The sequence below is a fragment of the Pan troglodytes genome, chromosome 11 (assembly GCF_028858775.2).
Source record: "Pan troglodytes isolate AG18354 chromosome 11, NHGRI_mPanTro3-v2.0_pri, whole genome shotgun sequence".
In the NCBI taxonomy this organism is placed as follows: Eukaryota; Metazoa; Chordata; class Mammalia; order Primates; family Hominidae; genus Pan; species Pan troglodytes.
Genome location: NC_072409.2, coordinates 15,902,399 through 15,921,340, shown reverse-complemented (window position 1 = coordinate 15,921,340; position 18,942 = coordinate 15,902,399). Strand labels below are relative to the sequence as shown.

Genomic DNA, 18,942 nt, shown 5'->3' with positions numbered 1-18,942 from the left:
AACGGCCACAGAATTATATTAAGTAAACTGAAGTGGACACCCAGTCACATCTTCTAGTTTGCTTGGGGCCTGTGAGAAAGAACTTAAACCATACCCAAACAGGATTCATAAATTTACCGCACTATCAGTGAGTGGATTGAGGGTCCCTGAGGATCAGAATGGTGAATGAAACCAGAAGGCGACATAGAGAAACCACCATGAGTAAAGAAGGTAAAGTTGATTGGGTGAATCTGAGCAGCAGATTTAGGGTATCAGGGTGGACATAGGTTTCAGATATAGTGTGAGGCTGTATCTGGTGATCTCACACCTCAGCCTTCCTCATGTCCACTAGCTGTGTCATCAGGGGCCTTAGAGCTCTCCTAGGAGACCCTCTTCTGAAAGAGCTGATCATGAGAAGTGGAGGATAGTCCATTGCCAGTTCAAATGATAGAAGAAAGCTAGAGGTCAATGGCTTGGAGGAGACTGTCAGTGGTCTTTGGTCAGTGGAGCGATAGATGTCAACAGAATGGAAGGAGAGTTGTAGACTAAGGAGATGAGGGCAGGAGAACTCCAAGTTTGCAACCATCTCCAGCTCTGGTTACATGACGATGCCCTGCTCATCCCATTCAAGGACTCTCTGAGGGAACATCTGGAAAGGAGTTCTAGAGAGAAGAACAGACTTCCAGTTCCAGGTCATGAAATAAATGGAATCCTCGCGTACTAAGATGTGGCATCTAAATGATTCACATTTGTACTTACTAATAGCTGAAGCCTGGAACAGTTTGATTCCATGAAAGATGCTCCATAAGTATTCATTGAAAAAGTGCAGCAATCATAAAACATTTTAGAATAGGTTAGGTCTGAGAAACAAACTTTAATGAGGAAGGAGTTTAGGTAGCCAGTGGACACCTGGTGATACCAGATGTAAGAAATCGAAACTATATAGCCCTTATATTTAAAATAATATTTTTAATATTTCTAAGATTCTTGGAGACAGATAGAATGCCATTTACCTTCAAACATCATTTTTTCCATCTCTGCAACTAATTTAAGCTGCTGGTGCCCCTTTTAGATGTGGACGCAAACCTGCAGTCAAATAAGGAGAGAGGATTTCCATGTTCCTCTCATCTAATAGTCACTAAAAGGATGGTGGCATTGCACGTTTCTGACCAGCATGGGGCAGAGGGAGCACAAGGAGCTTTAACCCCCTTCCTAGTGAAACATTAGCCAACCATGGGGTGGGCAACCCGCATGGAAACCTAAACATTGAATTTGAACCTTTTGATGGGGATCTCTTTAGCTATTCTGCAGCACGTGGAATGCAGCCTCCATCTTTATTTCTTTTGTCTTACTCCCCACTTAATGCCACAAACAAAACAAGTGCCCCCAAAATTTTAATGATCGACAAATTAATAACCTAGAATGAAAGCGTCATGAAGGCAGGGACTTTGTCTTGCTCAGTGTCATAACCCTAGCACTTACAATAACTTCCAACACACCATAGATAGTAAATATTTATTGAACAAATATATCTCAGAGAAAAGATTTTTTGACTTCTGAGTTGGGGGAGGAATGAAGAATAATAATAGTAATAAATAATAATAGCTATCCCTTATTGAACACCTACTATTATTCACTACTATACTGGATGCATTTCGTAGTTTATTTCAGTTAATCCTCCAAGTTACGTTATTAGATAGAAACTGTTATCTCCATTTTATAAATGAGAAAACCAAGGCTCAGAGAGGCTAAGTAACCGGACTACAATCTTATGGCTAGTGTGTGGTAGACCCCAAAATGAAGCCCGTTTGTCTGACTCCAAGCCTATGTCTTTTCATTAAATGTTGCTGTCATCACATCTAAGAGGAAACAATACTCCTGTGACTGAAGAGCCTCTTTAGGGCCCCCTTCATGTCCTTGTTCCTTAGGCTATAGATAAAGGGGTTCAACATGGGAGTCACTATGGTGTACATTGCAGCTGCTGCAATGTCCTTCTCTTCAGAGGCAATGGAGGGAGGACACAGGTAGGCACTGAAGAGCGTCCCATAGAACACACAAACAACGCAGAGGTGGGAACTGCAGGTGGAAAAGGCCTTGCCCACCCCACCACGGGTTCGGACCCTCAGGATAGCTGGCACAATGTGGATGTAGGAGGTGACAATGCATAAAAAGGGGACGATGAGTACGGTGCCTCCCAAGACAAAAACCATCATCTCGTTGATGTGGGTGTCAGAACATGACAGCTTCAGGACAGGAGTGATGTCACAGAAAAAGTGAGCAATTTCCCCAGTCACACAGAAGGACAACCGAGCCATGAGGAACGTGTGAGTCAGGGCAATGATATTGGTGAGGACCCAGCACAATGCAAGCATTAGGGCACAGACTTGGGGCCTCATGACTGTGGAGTAGCAGAGGGGGCGGCAAATGGCCACATAGCGGTCATACGCCATGGCAGCCAGGAAGAAGCTGTCTAGATCACCAAACATCAGAAAGAAATACATTTGCGTGAGGCAACCCGTATAGGAGATGGTGTGATGCCGAGTCTGTATATTCACCAGCATCTTGGTAACTGTGGAGGACATTAAACCCATGTCAACAAAAGACAGGTTGGCCAAGAAAAAGTACATGGGGGTGTGGAGGTGCAGGTCAGAGCCAATGGCCAGGATGATGAGCAGGTTCCCAGTCAAGGTGACAAGATACATACACAGGAAAATTCCGAAGAGGGACTGCTGTTGCTCTGGAGACGCTGATATTCCTCGGAGGAAAAATTCAGAAATGCTGGATTGGTTTTCCATGACTCTGCAGCATCTGGAGCTGAGGGAAGACAGTTAGAATGCTAGATTTCATCTACAACTGTGTGGGCTGACTCCCAAATCTCCCTTTAAGTTCATTATATTCCTAATCCTGACTTTATCTTCATTCTGATCCTGCTTCTTTTCTCTCTTCATCAGAGTCTCATTTTCCCCCTTTCTCCTCTCTTTACCACTATTTAATCTTTTACACATAGAGTCCCCTTCCAATAAGGTCAGGGCATATTCTTCCTTGGCATGACCATGCCTTAGACTAGTCTATAGCCTCATGTTAGTTTCATTTTTGCAGTAGGCTGTCTATGTGAGTAGACTGAGGTCAGCTAAATTTTACATTCTTTTGGGAAGTAGCCAAAAAACCCACACAAAATTCTTAATTTTGACACATCCTCATTCATTTTAGAGTGAAGGGCATATGAAGGACTCATGCCTCTTTATTTTTTCATTATTTCTTTTGAAAAAGAAAATACGAAGTCCTGCATTTCTCCCTGCATTTGAGTTTTTGTCATTGGCATCATCAGCATCCTGTAGCTAACGCATATTACATGTTAGCCACATATATGACAGGTACTCTACTAAGTACTTTATGAAGATTGTTTCCTTTAATCCTTAAACAACACTAGGATGCAGAGATTGTTATTCTTACCCTTATATAAAAAAACTGAGTCTAAGGATGTTTAAGTAAATTGTACAAGGACCCAGAGCTCATAAATATTTGAGACAGAATTCAAACCCACAGCAATGGTTTCCAGAGACTGTACCATCAGTCAATATAGATAGAAAGTAACTTTCTAGGACCACATTTATATTTAATCCCTCAGTATTCTTAGTTTAACGTATTTAGTCTCACTTGCCTTTACTATCTTTTATATGTGTGTTTTACAGAAGAACAACGAAATTTAAGAACTAGATAGAACCTGAAAGATCACCTGGCCCAGAGGTCTCAAGCATTGGTCTGTAGACCAGTTTATCATAATCAAGTGAGATGCTTATTTAAAATCCTGATCCCGGCTGGGCACAGTGGCTCATGCCTGTAATCCCAGCACTTTGGGAGACCGAGGCAGGCGGATCTACCTGAGGTCAGTAGTTCAAGACCAGCCTGACCAACATGACAAAACCCCGTCTGTATTAAAAATACAAAAATTAGCCGGGCGTGGTGGCATGTGCCTGTAATCCCAGCTACTTGGTAGGCTGAGGCCGGAGAATCACTTGAGCCTGGGAGTTGGAGGTTGCAGTGAGCCGAGATCCTGCCATTGCACTCCAGCCTGGGCAATAGAGCAAGACTCCATCTAAAATAAATAAATAAATAAAGATAAAAATAATAATCCCTACCTCAGACCTGTCAAATTTAAATTTCTAGGATACAATTTAGGTAACTGTATTTAAAAGCTAAAACTGAAGCCTTCTCAGGTATTTTGATGCTCAGTGAGGATTAAGAAAATTTTGCTTAGTCCAACCCCTCCCTTTGATTCAGATAAATAAGCTAAAGTTCAAAAGACCAAAGTGATTGAAAAAGTTTACACTATGTCTTGGAGGAAGATATGGTATGAAAACCAGGGTATCAATGCTCTCAGACAGGTGTTCTTTTTAAAAATCAGCTATCTTTTCATTTTTTGAATTCTTTGTCATTAATATCTTACAGATCTAGATGTGTTTCTTTGTCCTGATTTATATTTAGAGTCTATACCTGAATAAAAAGTTATCTTCAAATTGATAGCTTTACTAAAGCACTGTTTGTATTCTGAAGTGGATAGCAACATCTGAGAACTATTGTATATGTATCTATCCCTGAACCCTACACTGACTGAAGAACATCTCAGGGTTTTACAACTTTTCTGAGGGATCTGAGGCTACAATCCAAGTTATTTTCTCCCCTACTTCACCACTTGATAAGGCACCCTCTGACAGGGCACATTCTAATAGCCATGTCCAGAAGGGTAAGAGATCCTCTTATGATTCAATTGATTGTTTGTCTCATCAAGAGAAGGGCTGGCCGGGCGCGGTGGCTCACGCCTGTAATCCCAGCACTTTGGGAGGCCGAGGCGGGCGGATCACGAGGTCAGGAGATTGAGACCATCCTGGCTAACACGGTGAAACCCCGTCTCTACTGAAAATACAAAAAATTAGCCGGGCGTGGTAGCGGGCGCCTGTAGTCCCAGCTACTCTGGAGGCTGAGGCAGGAGAATGGCGTGAACCCGGGAGGCGGAGCTTGCAGTGAGCCGAGATCGCGCCACTGCACTCCAGCCTGGGCGACAGAGCGAGACTCCGTCTCAAAAAAAAAAAAAAAAAAAAAAAAAAGAGAAGGGCTACAGAGTGGCAGACAATGCCATGTTTTCCTAGCATGCAGACCCTGCCTTCAGCAAGCAAGTCCTTTCATTGAGGTTTTCAAAGGGACAGTAAGTTATTTTAGGGAAGAGCAGCATCTTTTTGATCATTTGTGTTGGTATATACTGCCTTAATCAGGCTATTTCTATGGAGGTTCTTTGATCTAGGGCACCAACTGCTTAACATCAGAAAACTCCCCAAATCCTCAAAAAAGGGTCCAAAGCAGCCTAGCTTTTTACCTTCTGTCATATTTTTTGGTCTCTACTCAAGCACCTTGCACCATCTCTTGCTCTATTTTTGGTTTTTCTCTTTCCCTAAAAGGGTTCCTCATCCTTCATCCTATCTATGGCCTCATAAAACTCTGTAGATCCTTGAGATATCAATGGGGTTCTTCCAGAAACTTGGGGCAATCCTTCCCTCTGTCATCCGAGGGTGATAAGGTCTCTTTACTTACCTCCACTGCCTCTTCATCTACTGTGTCAGCCAACAGGTAAGAGCTGGCTGGAACATGATGGACAGAGTATTCCAAACATAGGACATGCCCACCTGCGACTGTTTGTCTCAAGTGACTCCGCTTACCACTACCCTGGTAACAGAGAAGAAGGCAAAGCAGATGTCCTTAATTTGAGGGGAAGAGCTCAGATTCTTCCTGACAATCTTTGTGATGACATTAACTGAAATGAGGGTACAGGATCAAGAATAATGAATACAAATGGCAAACAGCTGGAAGCAGAAGTCAGGTTGATAAACCAAGATTAAAAATATATTTAAGGGGGTTAAGGGAGGGATGGAGAGACTAAGATTGTAGATAAGAAATCCATGAGATGAATAAAGGACTGTAAAGCCAAGTTAAGGCCAGATCAGTAGGGGAGGCTGGAGCAGTGGCAGTTACGTTCATCAGCTGGAACAGAAAAAATCAGAAAGAGGAGTATTTGAGATGACCTGGGACACATTGCACTGTGATCCCACCTAACCAAGATCTCTGGGACTTTTGAAGTTTTTTATGTTTACATTTTGAATCCTGAACCAATAAACTCAGAAACAGAGAGCTGCTGGCTCATCAGGCTACTGCCAGGAGGAGGCTAAACGTACTACACTTGGGGCATCTACAGATACAGGGAGTCATGGGACAGAGTTCCCTAGTGCCCTGTTAGTGTTAACTCTCATAATTGCCCAATTTTCTCTCTGCTTTTCTTAGATCAAATTAGTACAGTGCTGGCTTTATTTAAAAATTGGGAAGCTTTACTTTTTTCTCTATGAAAAGTGGTAGTGTTAGGATGCTATGGTATTTTTCATGCACGTCTGTGTGAAGAGACCACCAAACAGGCTTTGTGTGAGCAACAAGGCTGTTTATTTCACCTGGGTGCAGGTGGGCTGAGTCGGAAAAGAGAGTCAGCGAAGGGATATAGGAGTGGGGCCGTTTTATAAGATTTGGGTAGGTAAAGGAAAAAGGGGTGTTGTTCTCTGGCGGGCAGGAGTGGGGGTCACAAGGTGCTCAGTAGGGGAGCTTTTGAGCTAGGATGAGCCAGAAGGAATTTCACAAGATAATGTCATCAGTGAAGGCAGGAACAGGTCATTTTCACTTCTTTTGTGGTGGAATATCATCAGTTAAGGCAGGAACTGGCCATCCGGATGTGTACGTGCAGGTCACAGGGGATATGATGGCTTAGCTTAGGCTCAGAGGCCTGACATTCCTGTCTTCTTATATTAATAAGAAAAATAAAATGAAATAGTGGTAAAGTGTTGGGATGGTGAAAATTTTTGGGGGGTGGTATGGAGAGAGAATGGGCGATGTTTCTCAGGTCTGCTTCAAGCCGGATTAGGGGTGAGCGTGGGAACCTAGAGTGGGAGAGATTAAGCTGAAGGAAGATTTTGTGGTAAGGGGTGATATTGTGGGGTTGTTAGAAGAAACATTTGTCATTTAGAATTATTGGAAGGAGGTTCAGCATAGCCTTGCCAGCAAAGATTGTTTATTTACTTTAAGAGTTAAGAGTGGCGGTTTGGGGATAGCACCAGGAGATATCAGCTGTGATGGCTTGGAGAAACAGTGTAAACTGGCAGTGTAAACAAGAGCAGGGCGTGTATGAGTAGTTGAGAATGGTGAATAGGAGTATGACTAGACAGAAGATAGTAGGGATGGCAAGTTTTTTGGGGTACAGTCCAGGTTGGTCTGGTGTCTGGAATGAGACTGGGCCCTAATAAAAAGGAGCGTCTATACAGGAGCTCAAATGGGCTGTACCTTGTAGCATTCCAAGAACAGGCCTGAATTCTGAGAAGGGAAAGTGGTAAAAGTATTGTCCAGTCCTTTTTAAGTTGGTGGCTGAGCTTGGTAAGGTGTGTTTTTAAAAGACCATTAGTCTGTTCTACCTTTCCTGAAGACTGAGGACTGTAAGGGATATAAAGGTTTCACTGAATACTAAGAGACTGAAAAACTGCTTGGCTGATTTGACTGATAAAGGCTGGTTTGTTATCAGACTGTATAGAGGTGGGAAGGCCAAACCGAGGAATTATGTCTGACAGAAGGGAAGAAATGACCATGGTGGCCTTCTTAGACCCTGTGGGAAAGGCCTCTACCTATCCAGTGAAAGTGTCTACCTAGACCAAGAGGTATTTTAGTTTCCTGACTCGGGGCATGTTGAGTAAAGCTAATTTGCCAGTCCTGGGCGGAGGCAAATCCCTGAGCTTGATGTGTAGGGAAGGGAGGGGGCCTGAATAATCCCTGGGAAGTAGTAGAATAGCAAATTTGCCAGTCCTGGGCGGGGGCAAATCCCTGAGCTTGATGTGTAGGGAAGGGAAGGGGCCTGAATAATCCCTGAGGAGTAGTAGAATAGCAGATGGAACACTGAGAAGTTATTTCCTTGAGGATAGATTTCCACGATGGAAAGGAAATGAGAGGTTCTAACAGGCGGGCTAGTGGCTTGTGCTATAGCATAGCCTGCCTTTGCTGGTGTGTGGCGATTAGGCCTGGTGGAACTGCCATCAATAAACCAAGTGTGATCAGGGTGAGAAACAGGGAAGAAGGAAATGTGGGGAAATGGGGTGAACGTCAGGTGGATCAGAGAGATGCAGTCATGAGGGTCAGGTGTGGTATCAGGAATAATGTGGGAGGCCGGATTGAAGTCCGGGCCAGGAACAATGGTAATTGTGGGAGACTCAACAAAGAGTGAGTACAGCTGAAGGAGCTGGGGAGCAGAATGTATATGCATCAGGTGTTAGGAAGAAAATAGATTTTGGAAATTATGAGAGCTGTAGAGAGTGAGTTGAGCATAGTTTGTGATTTTAAGGGCCTCTAAAAGTATTAGGGCGGCAGCAGCCGCTGCACGGAGACATGATGGTCAGCCTAAAACAGTAAGGTCAAGTTGTTTGGACAGAAAGGCTACAGGGTGCGGTCCCGGCTCTTGTGTAAGAATTCTGACCGCACTAACCATGCCTAGGAAGGAAAGGAGTTGTTTTGTAAGGGATTAAGGTTTGGGAGATTAGTCAGACATGATCAGCAGGGAGAGCACGTGTGTTTTTATGAGAATTATGCTGAGATAGGTAACAGATGAGGATGAAATTTGGGCTTCACTGAAGTAAAGGGGGCTGTCTGTGAAGGCTTGCAGCCCGGGTAATTTGCTGAGCCTAATGGGTGTCAGGGTCAGTCCAAGTGAAAGCTAAGAGAGGCTGGGATGAAGGGTGCAAAGGAATAGTAAAGAAAGCATGTTTGAGATCCAGAACAGAATAATGGGTTGTAGAGGGAGGTATTGAGGATAGGAGAGTATATGGGTTTGGCACCACAGGGTGGATAGGCAAAACAATTTGGTTGATAAGGCGCAGATCCTGAACTAACCTGTAAGTCTTGTCTGGTTTTAGGACAGGTAAAATGGGGGAATTGTAAGGAGAGCTTATAGGCTTTAAAAGGCCATGCTGTAACAGGCGAATGATAACAGGCTCTAATCCTTTTAAAGCGTGCTGTGGGATGGGATATTGGCATTGAGCGGGGTAAGAGTGATTAGGTTTTAATGGGATGGTAAGTGGTGCATGATCGATTGCTAAGGAGGGAGTAGAGGTGTCTTACACTTGTGGGTTAAGGTGGGGAGATAGAAGGGGAGGATGTGAAGGAGGCTTTGAACTGGGGGAAAAGGCGGCAATGAGGTGTGGCTGTAGCCCAGGTGTAGTCAGGAAACAGATAATTTAGTTAAAGTGTCTCAGCCTAATAAGGGAACTGGGCAGGTGGGGATAATTAAAAAAAAGTGCATAAAAGAATGTTTTCTAAGTTGGCACCAGAGTTGGGGAGTTTTAAGGGGTTTAGAAGCCTGGTCGTCAATACCCACAACACTTACAGAGGCAAGGGAAACAGGCCCTTGAAAAGAAGGTAATGTGGAGCGGGTAGCCTCCGTATTGATTAAGAAGGGGACGGACTTACCCTCCACTGAGAGTTACCTGAAGCTCGGCGTCTGTGATGGTCTACAGGGCTTCCGAGGCGATCGGGCAGCGTCAGTCTTCAGCTGCTAAGCCGAGAAGATCTGGGAAGGAGTCAGAGAGCCTTGGGCCAGAGTTCCAGGGGCTCTGGGAGTGGCTGCCAGGTGAGTTGAACAGTCTGATTTTCAGTGGGGTCCCGCAAAGATGGGACGCAGCTTAGGAGGAATCATGGGCTACCGGTATTCCTTGGCCTGGTGGCCAGATTTCTGGCACTTGTAGCAAGCTCCTGGGGGAGGCAGGCCTGGAGGAATGCCTGGCCACTGCGGTTTAGGCGTTTGGAAGTTCTCGTGTGCTGGAGATGTGGCTGGGGTTTGTCTCACAGTGGAGGCAAGGAATTGTATACCTTGAAGGGGAGGTTAATTAAGTCCTGTTGTGGGGTTTGAGGGCCAGAATTTAATTTTTGGAGTTTTATTTAATGTCAGGAGCAGATTGGGTAGTAAAATGTATATTGAGAATAAGATGGTGTTTTGACTGTTTAGGGTCTAGGGCTGTAAAGCGTCTCAGTGTTGCAGCCAAACGAGTCATGAACTGGACTGGGTTTTAATATTTGATGAAAAAGAGCCTAAACGCTATCTGATTTGGGATAAAGAAAAAGAGCATTAACCTTGACTATGCCTTTAGCTCCAGCCACCTTTTTAAGAGGATATTGCTGGGCAGGTGGGGGAGGGCTAGTCACCGAACGAAACTGTAAGCCGGACTGGGTGTGAGGAGCGGAGGTGATAAAAGGATTATAGGGTGGAGGAGCGGAGGCTGAGGAAGAATTGGGACCTAGCTCGGCCTGGCGAGGAGGGGAGAGGTCAGATGGGTCTGTAGAAAAGGAAGATTAGAAAGACTCAGCGATGCTTGGGGTTGGGACTGAGGGGACAGGTGGGAGGGAAAGAAGGAAGATTTCGGACGATTTGCATTGGGAACAGAGACTAGGGAGGAACCGATGTGTAAAAGAATGCCTGGATGTCAGGCACCTCAGACCATTTGCCCATTTTATGACAAGAATTATTTAGATCTTGTAGGATGGAAAAAGTGAAAGTGCCATTTTCTGGCTATTTGGAACCACTGTCGAGTTTGTATTGGGGTCAAGCGGCATTGTAGAATAAAATAAGGCATTTAGGTTTTAGGTCAGGTGTGAGTTGAAGAGGTTTTAGGTTTTTAAGAACACAGGCTAAGGGAGAAGAAGGGGGAATGGAGGGTGGAAGCTTGCCCATAGTGAAGGAGGCAAGCCTAGAGAAAAGAGAGAGTAGAGACATGGAGAGAAGGGGTGGGGGGTTTTTGCCCTCCAGAAAAGCGGGAAAGGGGTTGGGGCATGGAAATAAAGGGTCGGGGTGCAGAAATAAGAGGTTGGGGCATGGAAATAAGGGATTGGGGTGCAGAGATAAGAGGTTGGGGTTCCTGCCCCTCCCCCAGAAAAGCAGGACTTGCCACTAAGGGTAAAGGACCAAGGCAGGTGTCCCTGCGTGGTCTGACACCTCTGAAACGTGGGTGAATAATCAGAGAGGTGTCCCTGCAATGATTAAACACCAAGTGAAGGCTGCCTTCCCTAGTCTGTGACCAGCACCGGAGTTTTGGGTCCACGGATAAAACATGTCTCCTTTGTCTCTACCAGAAAATGAAAGGAATTGAAATTAAGAGAAGGGAGAGATTGAAGTGTGGCGCCAAGATTGAAAGGAGAAAGAGGTTAAGGGATAGTGAGGGAGGTTGGAGAAGAGAGTAAAAAGAGGCCGCTTACCGGATTTGAAATTGGTGAGATGTTTCTTGGGCTGCTGGGTCTGAGGACCTGAGGTCGTAGGTGGATCTTTCTCACGGAGCAAAGAGCAGGAGGACAGGGGATCTTCCAAGGGAGGTCCCCCGATCTGAGTTACGGCACCAAATTTAATGTGCGTCCGTGTGAAGAGACCACCAAACAGGCTTCATGTGAGCAACAAGGCTGTTTATTTCACCTGGGTGCAGGTGGGCTGAGTCGGAAAAGAGAGTCAGCGAAGGGAGATGGGGTGGGGCCGTTTTATAAGATTTGGGTAGGTAAAGGAAAAAGGGGTGTTGTTCTCTGGCGGGCAGGAGTGAGGGTCACAAGGTGCTCAGTAGGGGAGCTTTTGAGCCAGGATGAGCCAGCAGAAGGAATTTCACAAGATAATGTCATCAGTGAAGGCAGGAACAGGCCATTTTCACTTCTTTTGTGGTGGAATATCATCAGTTAAGGCAGGAACCGGCCATCTGGATGTGTACATGCAGGTCACAGGGGATATGATGGCTTAGCTTGGGCTCAGAGGCCTGACAGTATTAGTATTGATTTGTAACCACAGTCAGTGGCAAAAATGAACTTTCTGTGTAAATGCATCTCCTTGCTGCCCCCTTACAACAAGGTTCCTGCTCCTAACTTCCTCTAAAAACAAAACAAACAAACAAAAAACTCACAAGCTGCCAATGTCCACCTTTACAAGCAGTTTAATGGCATATGACTTATCTTTAAAGAATTCTTATACTTCTGGTTAATGATGTCATACTAAACTCATGCATCTAATTTCACTCCCTCCATAAACTCTACTAAAATAAAAAAGACATAAAACCCAAAAGGACAGAGAAGAGAGGCAAACAAATAATAACAACAAAGTTTGGAAACTGGAAACCAGATGGATGCACCAGCGATGACCAACACTGCCCTCAGCTTGACCAAACTTTAGATAGATATCTTCCTGACTATAGGCCCCTGGCTTCCCTTTTCTTTACATTTGCATTCGAGAACTGACAATTGTAATTTTTTTCTGGGCTCTTTTGAGATGTAAATATTCTCCCAGACTCTTGATAGTTTTATAGCCCAGGAATGTCTTTCTCAAGGACCTGGGAGCTATCTCTTGGAAATGTAATCAAGAAAGATAGATAGGTTCCAGTTTCATTCTTCTGTGTATGGATAGCCAGTTTTGCCAGCACCATTTATTCAATAGGGTATCCTTTCCCCATTTATTTTTGTTGACTTTGTCAAAGATCAGTTGGTTGTAAGTATGTGGTTTTATTTCTGGGTTCTCTATTCTGTTCCACTGATCTATATGTCTATTTTTGTAATAGTACCATGCTGTTTTCATTACTGTAATCTCATAGTATAGTTTGAAGTCAGGTAATGTGATGCTTCTGTAGCAGGACAAGCCACAGATAAAACCTCTCAGACACCGAGTTGTAGAAGGAAGGGTTTTATTCAGCTGGGAGCATCAGCAAGCTACTGCCTTAAAATCTGAGCTCCCCAAATGCACAATTTCTGTCCCTTTTAAGGGCTCACAACACTAAAGATTTCACATGAAAGGGTCGTGATTGATTTAAGCAATCAGGTGGTACATGACAGGAGCTGCATGCACCAGTGGTCAGAGAGAAACAGAACAGGGCAGGGAGTTTCACAATGTTCTTCTATACAATGTCTGGAATCTATGAATAACATCAGGTTCTAAGTCATGAGTTGATTTTTAACTACTGGGTTTAGGCCAGGCAGGCCCAGGCCTGGTTTCGGGCCTGGTGCCAAGCTGCCTGTCTTTGGTTTAACTTTCTTGTTGTTTTTTCTTAAAACAGGTACTGAGCATAAAACAATATAAAACAATATGAGAGGGTCTCTCTCTTCCCTCACTTCCAGCCTTACTCTTTTGCTTCAGGTTACCTTGGCTATTTGGACTCTTTTTTGGTTCTATACGAATTTTAGAAGTTTTTTTCTAATTTGGTGAAAAATGATGGTAATTTGATAGGAACTGCATCAAATCTGTAGATTGCTTTGGGCAGTATATTCATTTTAATGTTATTGGTTCTTCCTATCCATGAGCACAGGATGTTTTTCCATTGGTTTGTGTCATTGAAATGGCCTCATTTCCTGGGCTGGCATCTGAAATTCTTGGTCTCATGGCTGAGGAAATCAAAGATGCGGACACACCAAGGATAAGGTCAGAGCAGAAGCAGAAGGTTAATAGGCAAAAGGAAGAGAACAGCTCTCTGCAGCAGAGAAGGGTCCTGGAAAGGGTTGCCATTTTTACAGTTGAATGCAAAGGCTTTTATAAGAAAGTGATGAGGGCTGGGCGTCTCATTTGCATAAGGTGCGAATTTCTGGTAGCTCCACCCTGTCCTCCTAATGTCCATGTGGGCCCTTAGCTTGAGTTACTCCATATTGCTTTGTACCTCTTACTGCGCATGTGTCGGGGGATGGAATTTTCCATTGTGGGCATGTCTATGCAAGTCACCTGTGTAGCCTTTCTTATCTGTGCAGCTGTGGGCATGTCTCAGGCAAGCCCACCCCCAACAGCCCCCCAATCCCCCTGCCCCTGCCCGGTACAAGTTCCCTTATCTGTGCCTGCAGGCTGTTCTTTAGTTTGAAATAATTCAACCGAGGACCCACCCTGACTGCCTGCCTGACTGGGTTTCTTCCTTTCTCCTCTCTCATCATCTATGATTTCTTTCATAAGTGTTTTGTAGTTGTCCTTATAGAAGTCTTTCACTTCCTTGGTTAAATGTTTTTCTAGATATCTTACTTTGTATGTGTTTGTGGCTATTGTAAATGGAATTGGGTTCTTGATTTTGTTCTCAGCTACAGTGTTGTTGGTGTATAGAGATGCAACTGATTTTTTTGTGCTTTAATTTTGTATCCTGAAACTTTACTGAAGTCGCTTATCAGATCGGCGAGTCTTTTGGAGTAATGTTTAGGTTTTCTAGGTGTAAGATCATGTCATCAGTGAACAGAGATAATATGACTTCTTCCTTTCCAATTTGGATAACTTTTGTTAATTTTTCTTGCCTGATTGCTCTGGCTAGGACTTCTACTACTATGTTGAATAGGAGTGGTGAGAGAAGACATCTTTGTCATATTATGCAGCCATAGAAAAGAATGAAATCATGTCCTTTGCAGCAACATGGATGGATCCTAAGTGACATAACTCAGATACAGAAAATCAAATACCACATATTCTCACTTATAAGTAGGACCTAAACAATGGGCATACATGAGCATAGAGATGGAAATAACAGACACTGGAGACTCCAAAAGCAGAGAGACAAGAGTTGAAAAACTACCTATAGGGTACAATGTTCACTATTTGGATGACCAGTTCACTAGGAGCCCAAAGTTCAACATTATGCAATATACCCATGTGACAAACCTGCACATGTACCCCCTGAATCTAAAGTTAAAAAAAATACAAAGATAGTACACCTATCTCTCGGTCTCTGTGGGAAGGTAGGGGCCTGACTTTCAAAAGTGTCCCTTTTGTTTTTATTTATTTATCTATTTTTTAATTATACTTTAAGTTTTAGGGTACATGTGCACAATGTGCAGGTTTGTTACATATGTATACATGTGTCATGTTGGTGTACTGCACCCATTAACTCGTCATTTAACATTAGGTATATCTCCTAAAGCTATCCTTCCCACCCCTACCCCACAACATGCCCCGGTGTGTGATGTTCCCCTTCCTGTGTCCATGTGTTCTCATTGTTCAATTCCCACCTGTGAGTGAGAACATGCGGTGTTTGGTTTTTTGTCCTTGTGATAGTTTGCTGAGAATGATGGTTTCCAGCTTCACCCATGTCCCTACAAAGGACATGAACTCATCATTTTTTATGGCTGCATAGTATTCCATGGTGTATAGGTGCCACATTTTCTTGATCTAATCTCATTGTTGGACATTTTGGTTGGTTCCAAGTCTTTGCTATTGTGAATAGTGCCACAATAAACATACGTGTGCATGTGTCTTTATAGCAGCACGATTTGTAATCCTTTGGGTATATACCCAGTAATGGGATGGCTAGGTCAAAGGGTATTTCTAGTTCTAGATCCCTGAGGAATCGCCACACTGACTTCCACAATGGTTGAACTAGTTTACAGTCCCACCAACAGTGTAAAAGTGTTCCTATTTCTCCACATCCTCTCCAGCACCTGTTGTTTCCTGACTTTTTAATGATCGCCATTCTAATTGGTATGAGATGGTATCTCATTGTGGTTTTGATTTGCATTTCTCTGATGGCCAGTGATGATGAGCATTTTTTCATGTGTCTTTTGGCTGTATAAATGTCTTCTTTTGAGAAGTGTCTGTTCATATCCTTCGCCCACTTTTTGATGGGGTTGTTTATTTTTTTTCTTGTAAATTTGTCTGAGTTCATTGTAGATTCTGGATATTAGCCCTTTGTCAGATGAGTAGATTGCAAAAATTTTCTCCCATTTTGTAGGTTGCCTGTTCACTCTGATGGTAGTTTCTTTTGCTGTGCAGAAGCTCTTTAGTTTAATTAGATCCCATTTGTCAATTTTGGCTTTTGTTGCCATTGCTTTTGGTGTTTTAGACATGAAGTCCTTGCCCATGCCTATGTCCTGAATGGTATTGCCTAGGTTTTCTTCTGGGGTTTTTATGGTTTTAGGTCTAACATTTAAGTCTTTAATCCATCTTGAATTAATTTTTGTATAAGGTGTAAGGAAGGGATCCAGTTTCAGCTTTCTACATATGGCTAGCCAGTTTTCCCAGTACCATTTATTAAATAGGGAATCCTTTCCCCACTTCTTGTTTTTGTCACATTTGTCAAAGATCAGATAGTTGTAGATATGCGGTGTTATTTCTGAGGGCTCTGTTCTGTTCCATTGATCTATATCTCTGTTTTGGTACCAGTACCATGCTGTTTTGGTTACTGTAGCCTTGTAGTATAGTTTGAAGTCAGGTAGCGTGATGCCTCCAGGTTTGTTCTTTTGGCTTAGGATTGACTTGGCGATGTGGGCTCTTTTTTGGTTCCATATGAACTTTAAAGTAGTTTTTTCCAATTCTGTGCAGAAAGTCACTGGTAGCTTGATGGGGATGTCACTGAATCTATAAATTACCTTGGGCAGTATGGCCATTTTCACGATATTGATTCTTCCTACCCATGAGCATGGAAGGTTCTTCTATTTGCTTGTATCCTCTTTTATTTCATTGAGCAGTGGTTTGTAGCTCTCCTTGAAGAGGTCCTTCACATCCCTTGTAAGTTGGATTCCTAGGTATTTTATTCTCTTTGAAGCAATTGTGAATGGGAGTTCACTCATGATTTGGCTCTCTGTTTGTCTGTTATTGGTGTATAGGAATGCTTGTGATTTTTGTACATTGATTTTGTATCCTGAGACTTTGCTGAAGTTGCCTATGGAAAGCAAACACAGATGGCCTAATCACATTGGCCAACCTCCCTGCTAACACCCTCCAGTAGTTTTCTACTAGCTCACCCCAGCTCTTAAAAGTCCTCCTGCCTTTTGATTCAGCAGAGTTGAGTTTACTCTGTCTCCCCTATTACAGTAATCTTGACTCCTATGGCAATCATGTTAAATAAAGTCTTCTTGCCTGTTCAACTCTGTGCAGGGCAATTTTTCTTTGACAGTTCACTGAGTTAACAGATGCATGAAAACTAAATCCTAAGCTGGCAGTAGATAAAATAGAGGAAACAATCTGATCAACACCAAAAAGTCCTGAAAAGGCCCAGAAACCGGCATCCTTTGGTGCCTCTCGACTTGAGAGTGAAAGAGAAATAAACTAAGAAGAAAGAGATGATAGCTATTTCAGAAGAATTTGGATCCCTAATTTCCCCCTTTTCACTGCACACTGCTCAAATATTGTCCCTCTCCTATCCCAACAGAAGTTGGGAGATTTACTTTCTGAATAAGTTTGGGTCTTGGGGTGGCCATATACAGCTAAGATTAGTGAATCATATCAAAAATAAGAGAATTACATAACAGCATATGCATACCAAATGCTGAATGCTGAAATGCACAGCCCTTTGTCTACATTAAGCTGCCAAGCCTCCACCTTAAATACAGAATATTAAAAGAATTTTCTTGGAGTTTGGCTAGCCCAAGAGAAAAGAACTAAAGATACTGACATTGAGGGGTTTCTTCCCCAAATTGTGCTTCCCAGCCAGATCACCCTGTGGTGAAACTCAAAGAAGACAGCTCCATCTACAAGCACAGAGCTTCCCATCAGTTTCCACAAATGTTATTTGGTTATGGCATATATCAGCAAAGTCCATGAATCTGAAGTGCACAGCTCAATAATTTTTTCATATGTATACACCAATGTAAACACCCCACAGATCAATATACGTAACACTTCCATAAAGCCAGAACACTCCCTCTTGCCCCTTCTGAGGCACTGTCCTCTCAGAGGTAATTGCTTTGTGATCACTATAAGATTAGTTTTGCCTGTTTTCGAAGTTCAGGTAAAAGGAATTACACTGCAGAACTCTTGTATTTGGCTTCTTTAGCTCAACATTACATCTGTCAGACTCAATCATGTTTGTTGCATATACCAGAAGTTTGTTCTTTTTATTGCTGTGTAACATTTTATTATACAAATAACCCATAGTTTATTCAATTCTCTGTTGAATAATGGTGGGCAAATGGATTGCTTCCAATATTTTGGCTATTATGAGTAAAGCTGACAGAAATATGCTCAAACATTTTGTGGGACATTTCGCTTAGAGTGTACACCTAGAATAGCAGTAATATTTCTGGGCAATAGGGTAAGTAATATTTAGCTTTAGTAGATGTAGACAAACTGTTTTCCAAAATATTTATATAAATGCACACTCTCATCCAAATCATTGAGAGTTCCAGTTGCCCCGTATTTTCAACAGAACTAGTAGTTTCAGTCTTCTTTCCCAACATTTTATTAGAAAATTTTAAAAACACACAGCAAAGTTGAAAGAATTTTACAGTAAACATTCCTATACCGCCCACCTAGATTTAATCTTTAAAACTTTATTATACTTGCTTCCACACATCCATTTATTCATCCTTCATTCTACTTTATTTTAAAATCAACTTTATTGGGGTATTATTTACATAAAATGTACCTATTTTAGGTGCACATTTAAGAAGTTTTGACAACTTTATATACCTGTGCAAACTACCACAGTCAAGATACGGACTTCACTCCAAGTCCCATGCGGCCAGCCATCTGAATTCTGTCATTGTAGATTAAGTTTGCTTTTCCCAGAGTCAAATTAATAGTTACAGTATGCACACTTATGTCTGGTTTCTTTGGCTCAACAAAGTGTTTGAGATTTATCCACGTTGTGGTGTATGTCAGTAACTTATGTTTTCATTACCCAGTAGTATTCTATTGTATACCACAATTTGTTTATGCCTTTTATAGCTGATGAGCATTTTGGTTGTAACTATTTCTGATCATTATAAATAACTGAGCTATAAATACCCATGTACAAACTTTTGGGTGGACATATTTCATATGATAACTGTATGTTCAGTATTGTAAAAAAATTCATTTTCCAAAGCAGTTTTGCCACTTTATATTTCTACCAGCACTATATGGGGATTCCGTTGCTCATATTTTTGTTATTGTTTAGACAGGATCTTGTTCTGTCACCCAGGCTGGAATGCAGTGGTGCA

At 42.6% G+C, this 18,942-nt stretch overlaps 1 protein-coding gene across 1 annotated transcript; it reads right to left on the bottom strand.

Annotated features, from left to right (window-relative positions):
• Positions 1–1,482: 1,482 nt before the first annotated feature.
• LOC112204402 (olfactory receptor 1N1) lies at positions 1,483–10,086 on the bottom strand. Its single transcript, XM_054659053.2, has 2 exons — positions 9,534–10,086; positions 1,483–2,793 (listed from the first exon to the last, which is right to left on the bottom strand). The coding sequence occupies exon 2, from the start codon at positions 2,772–2,774 to the stop codon at positions 1,839–1,841; it is 936 nt and encodes a 311-aa protein (XP_054515028.1). The 5' UTR covers positions 2,775–2,793; positions 9,534–10,086; the 3' UTR covers positions 1,483–1,838.
• Between the last annotated feature and the right edge of the window lie 8,856 nt (positions 10,087–18,942).

What these genes read in the sequence shown, in the direction of transcription:
- LOC112204402 (XM_054659053.2), bottom strand. Translation starts at nt 2,774, where the DNA reads ATGGAAAACCAATCCAGCATTTCTGAATTTTTCCTCCGAGGAATATCA.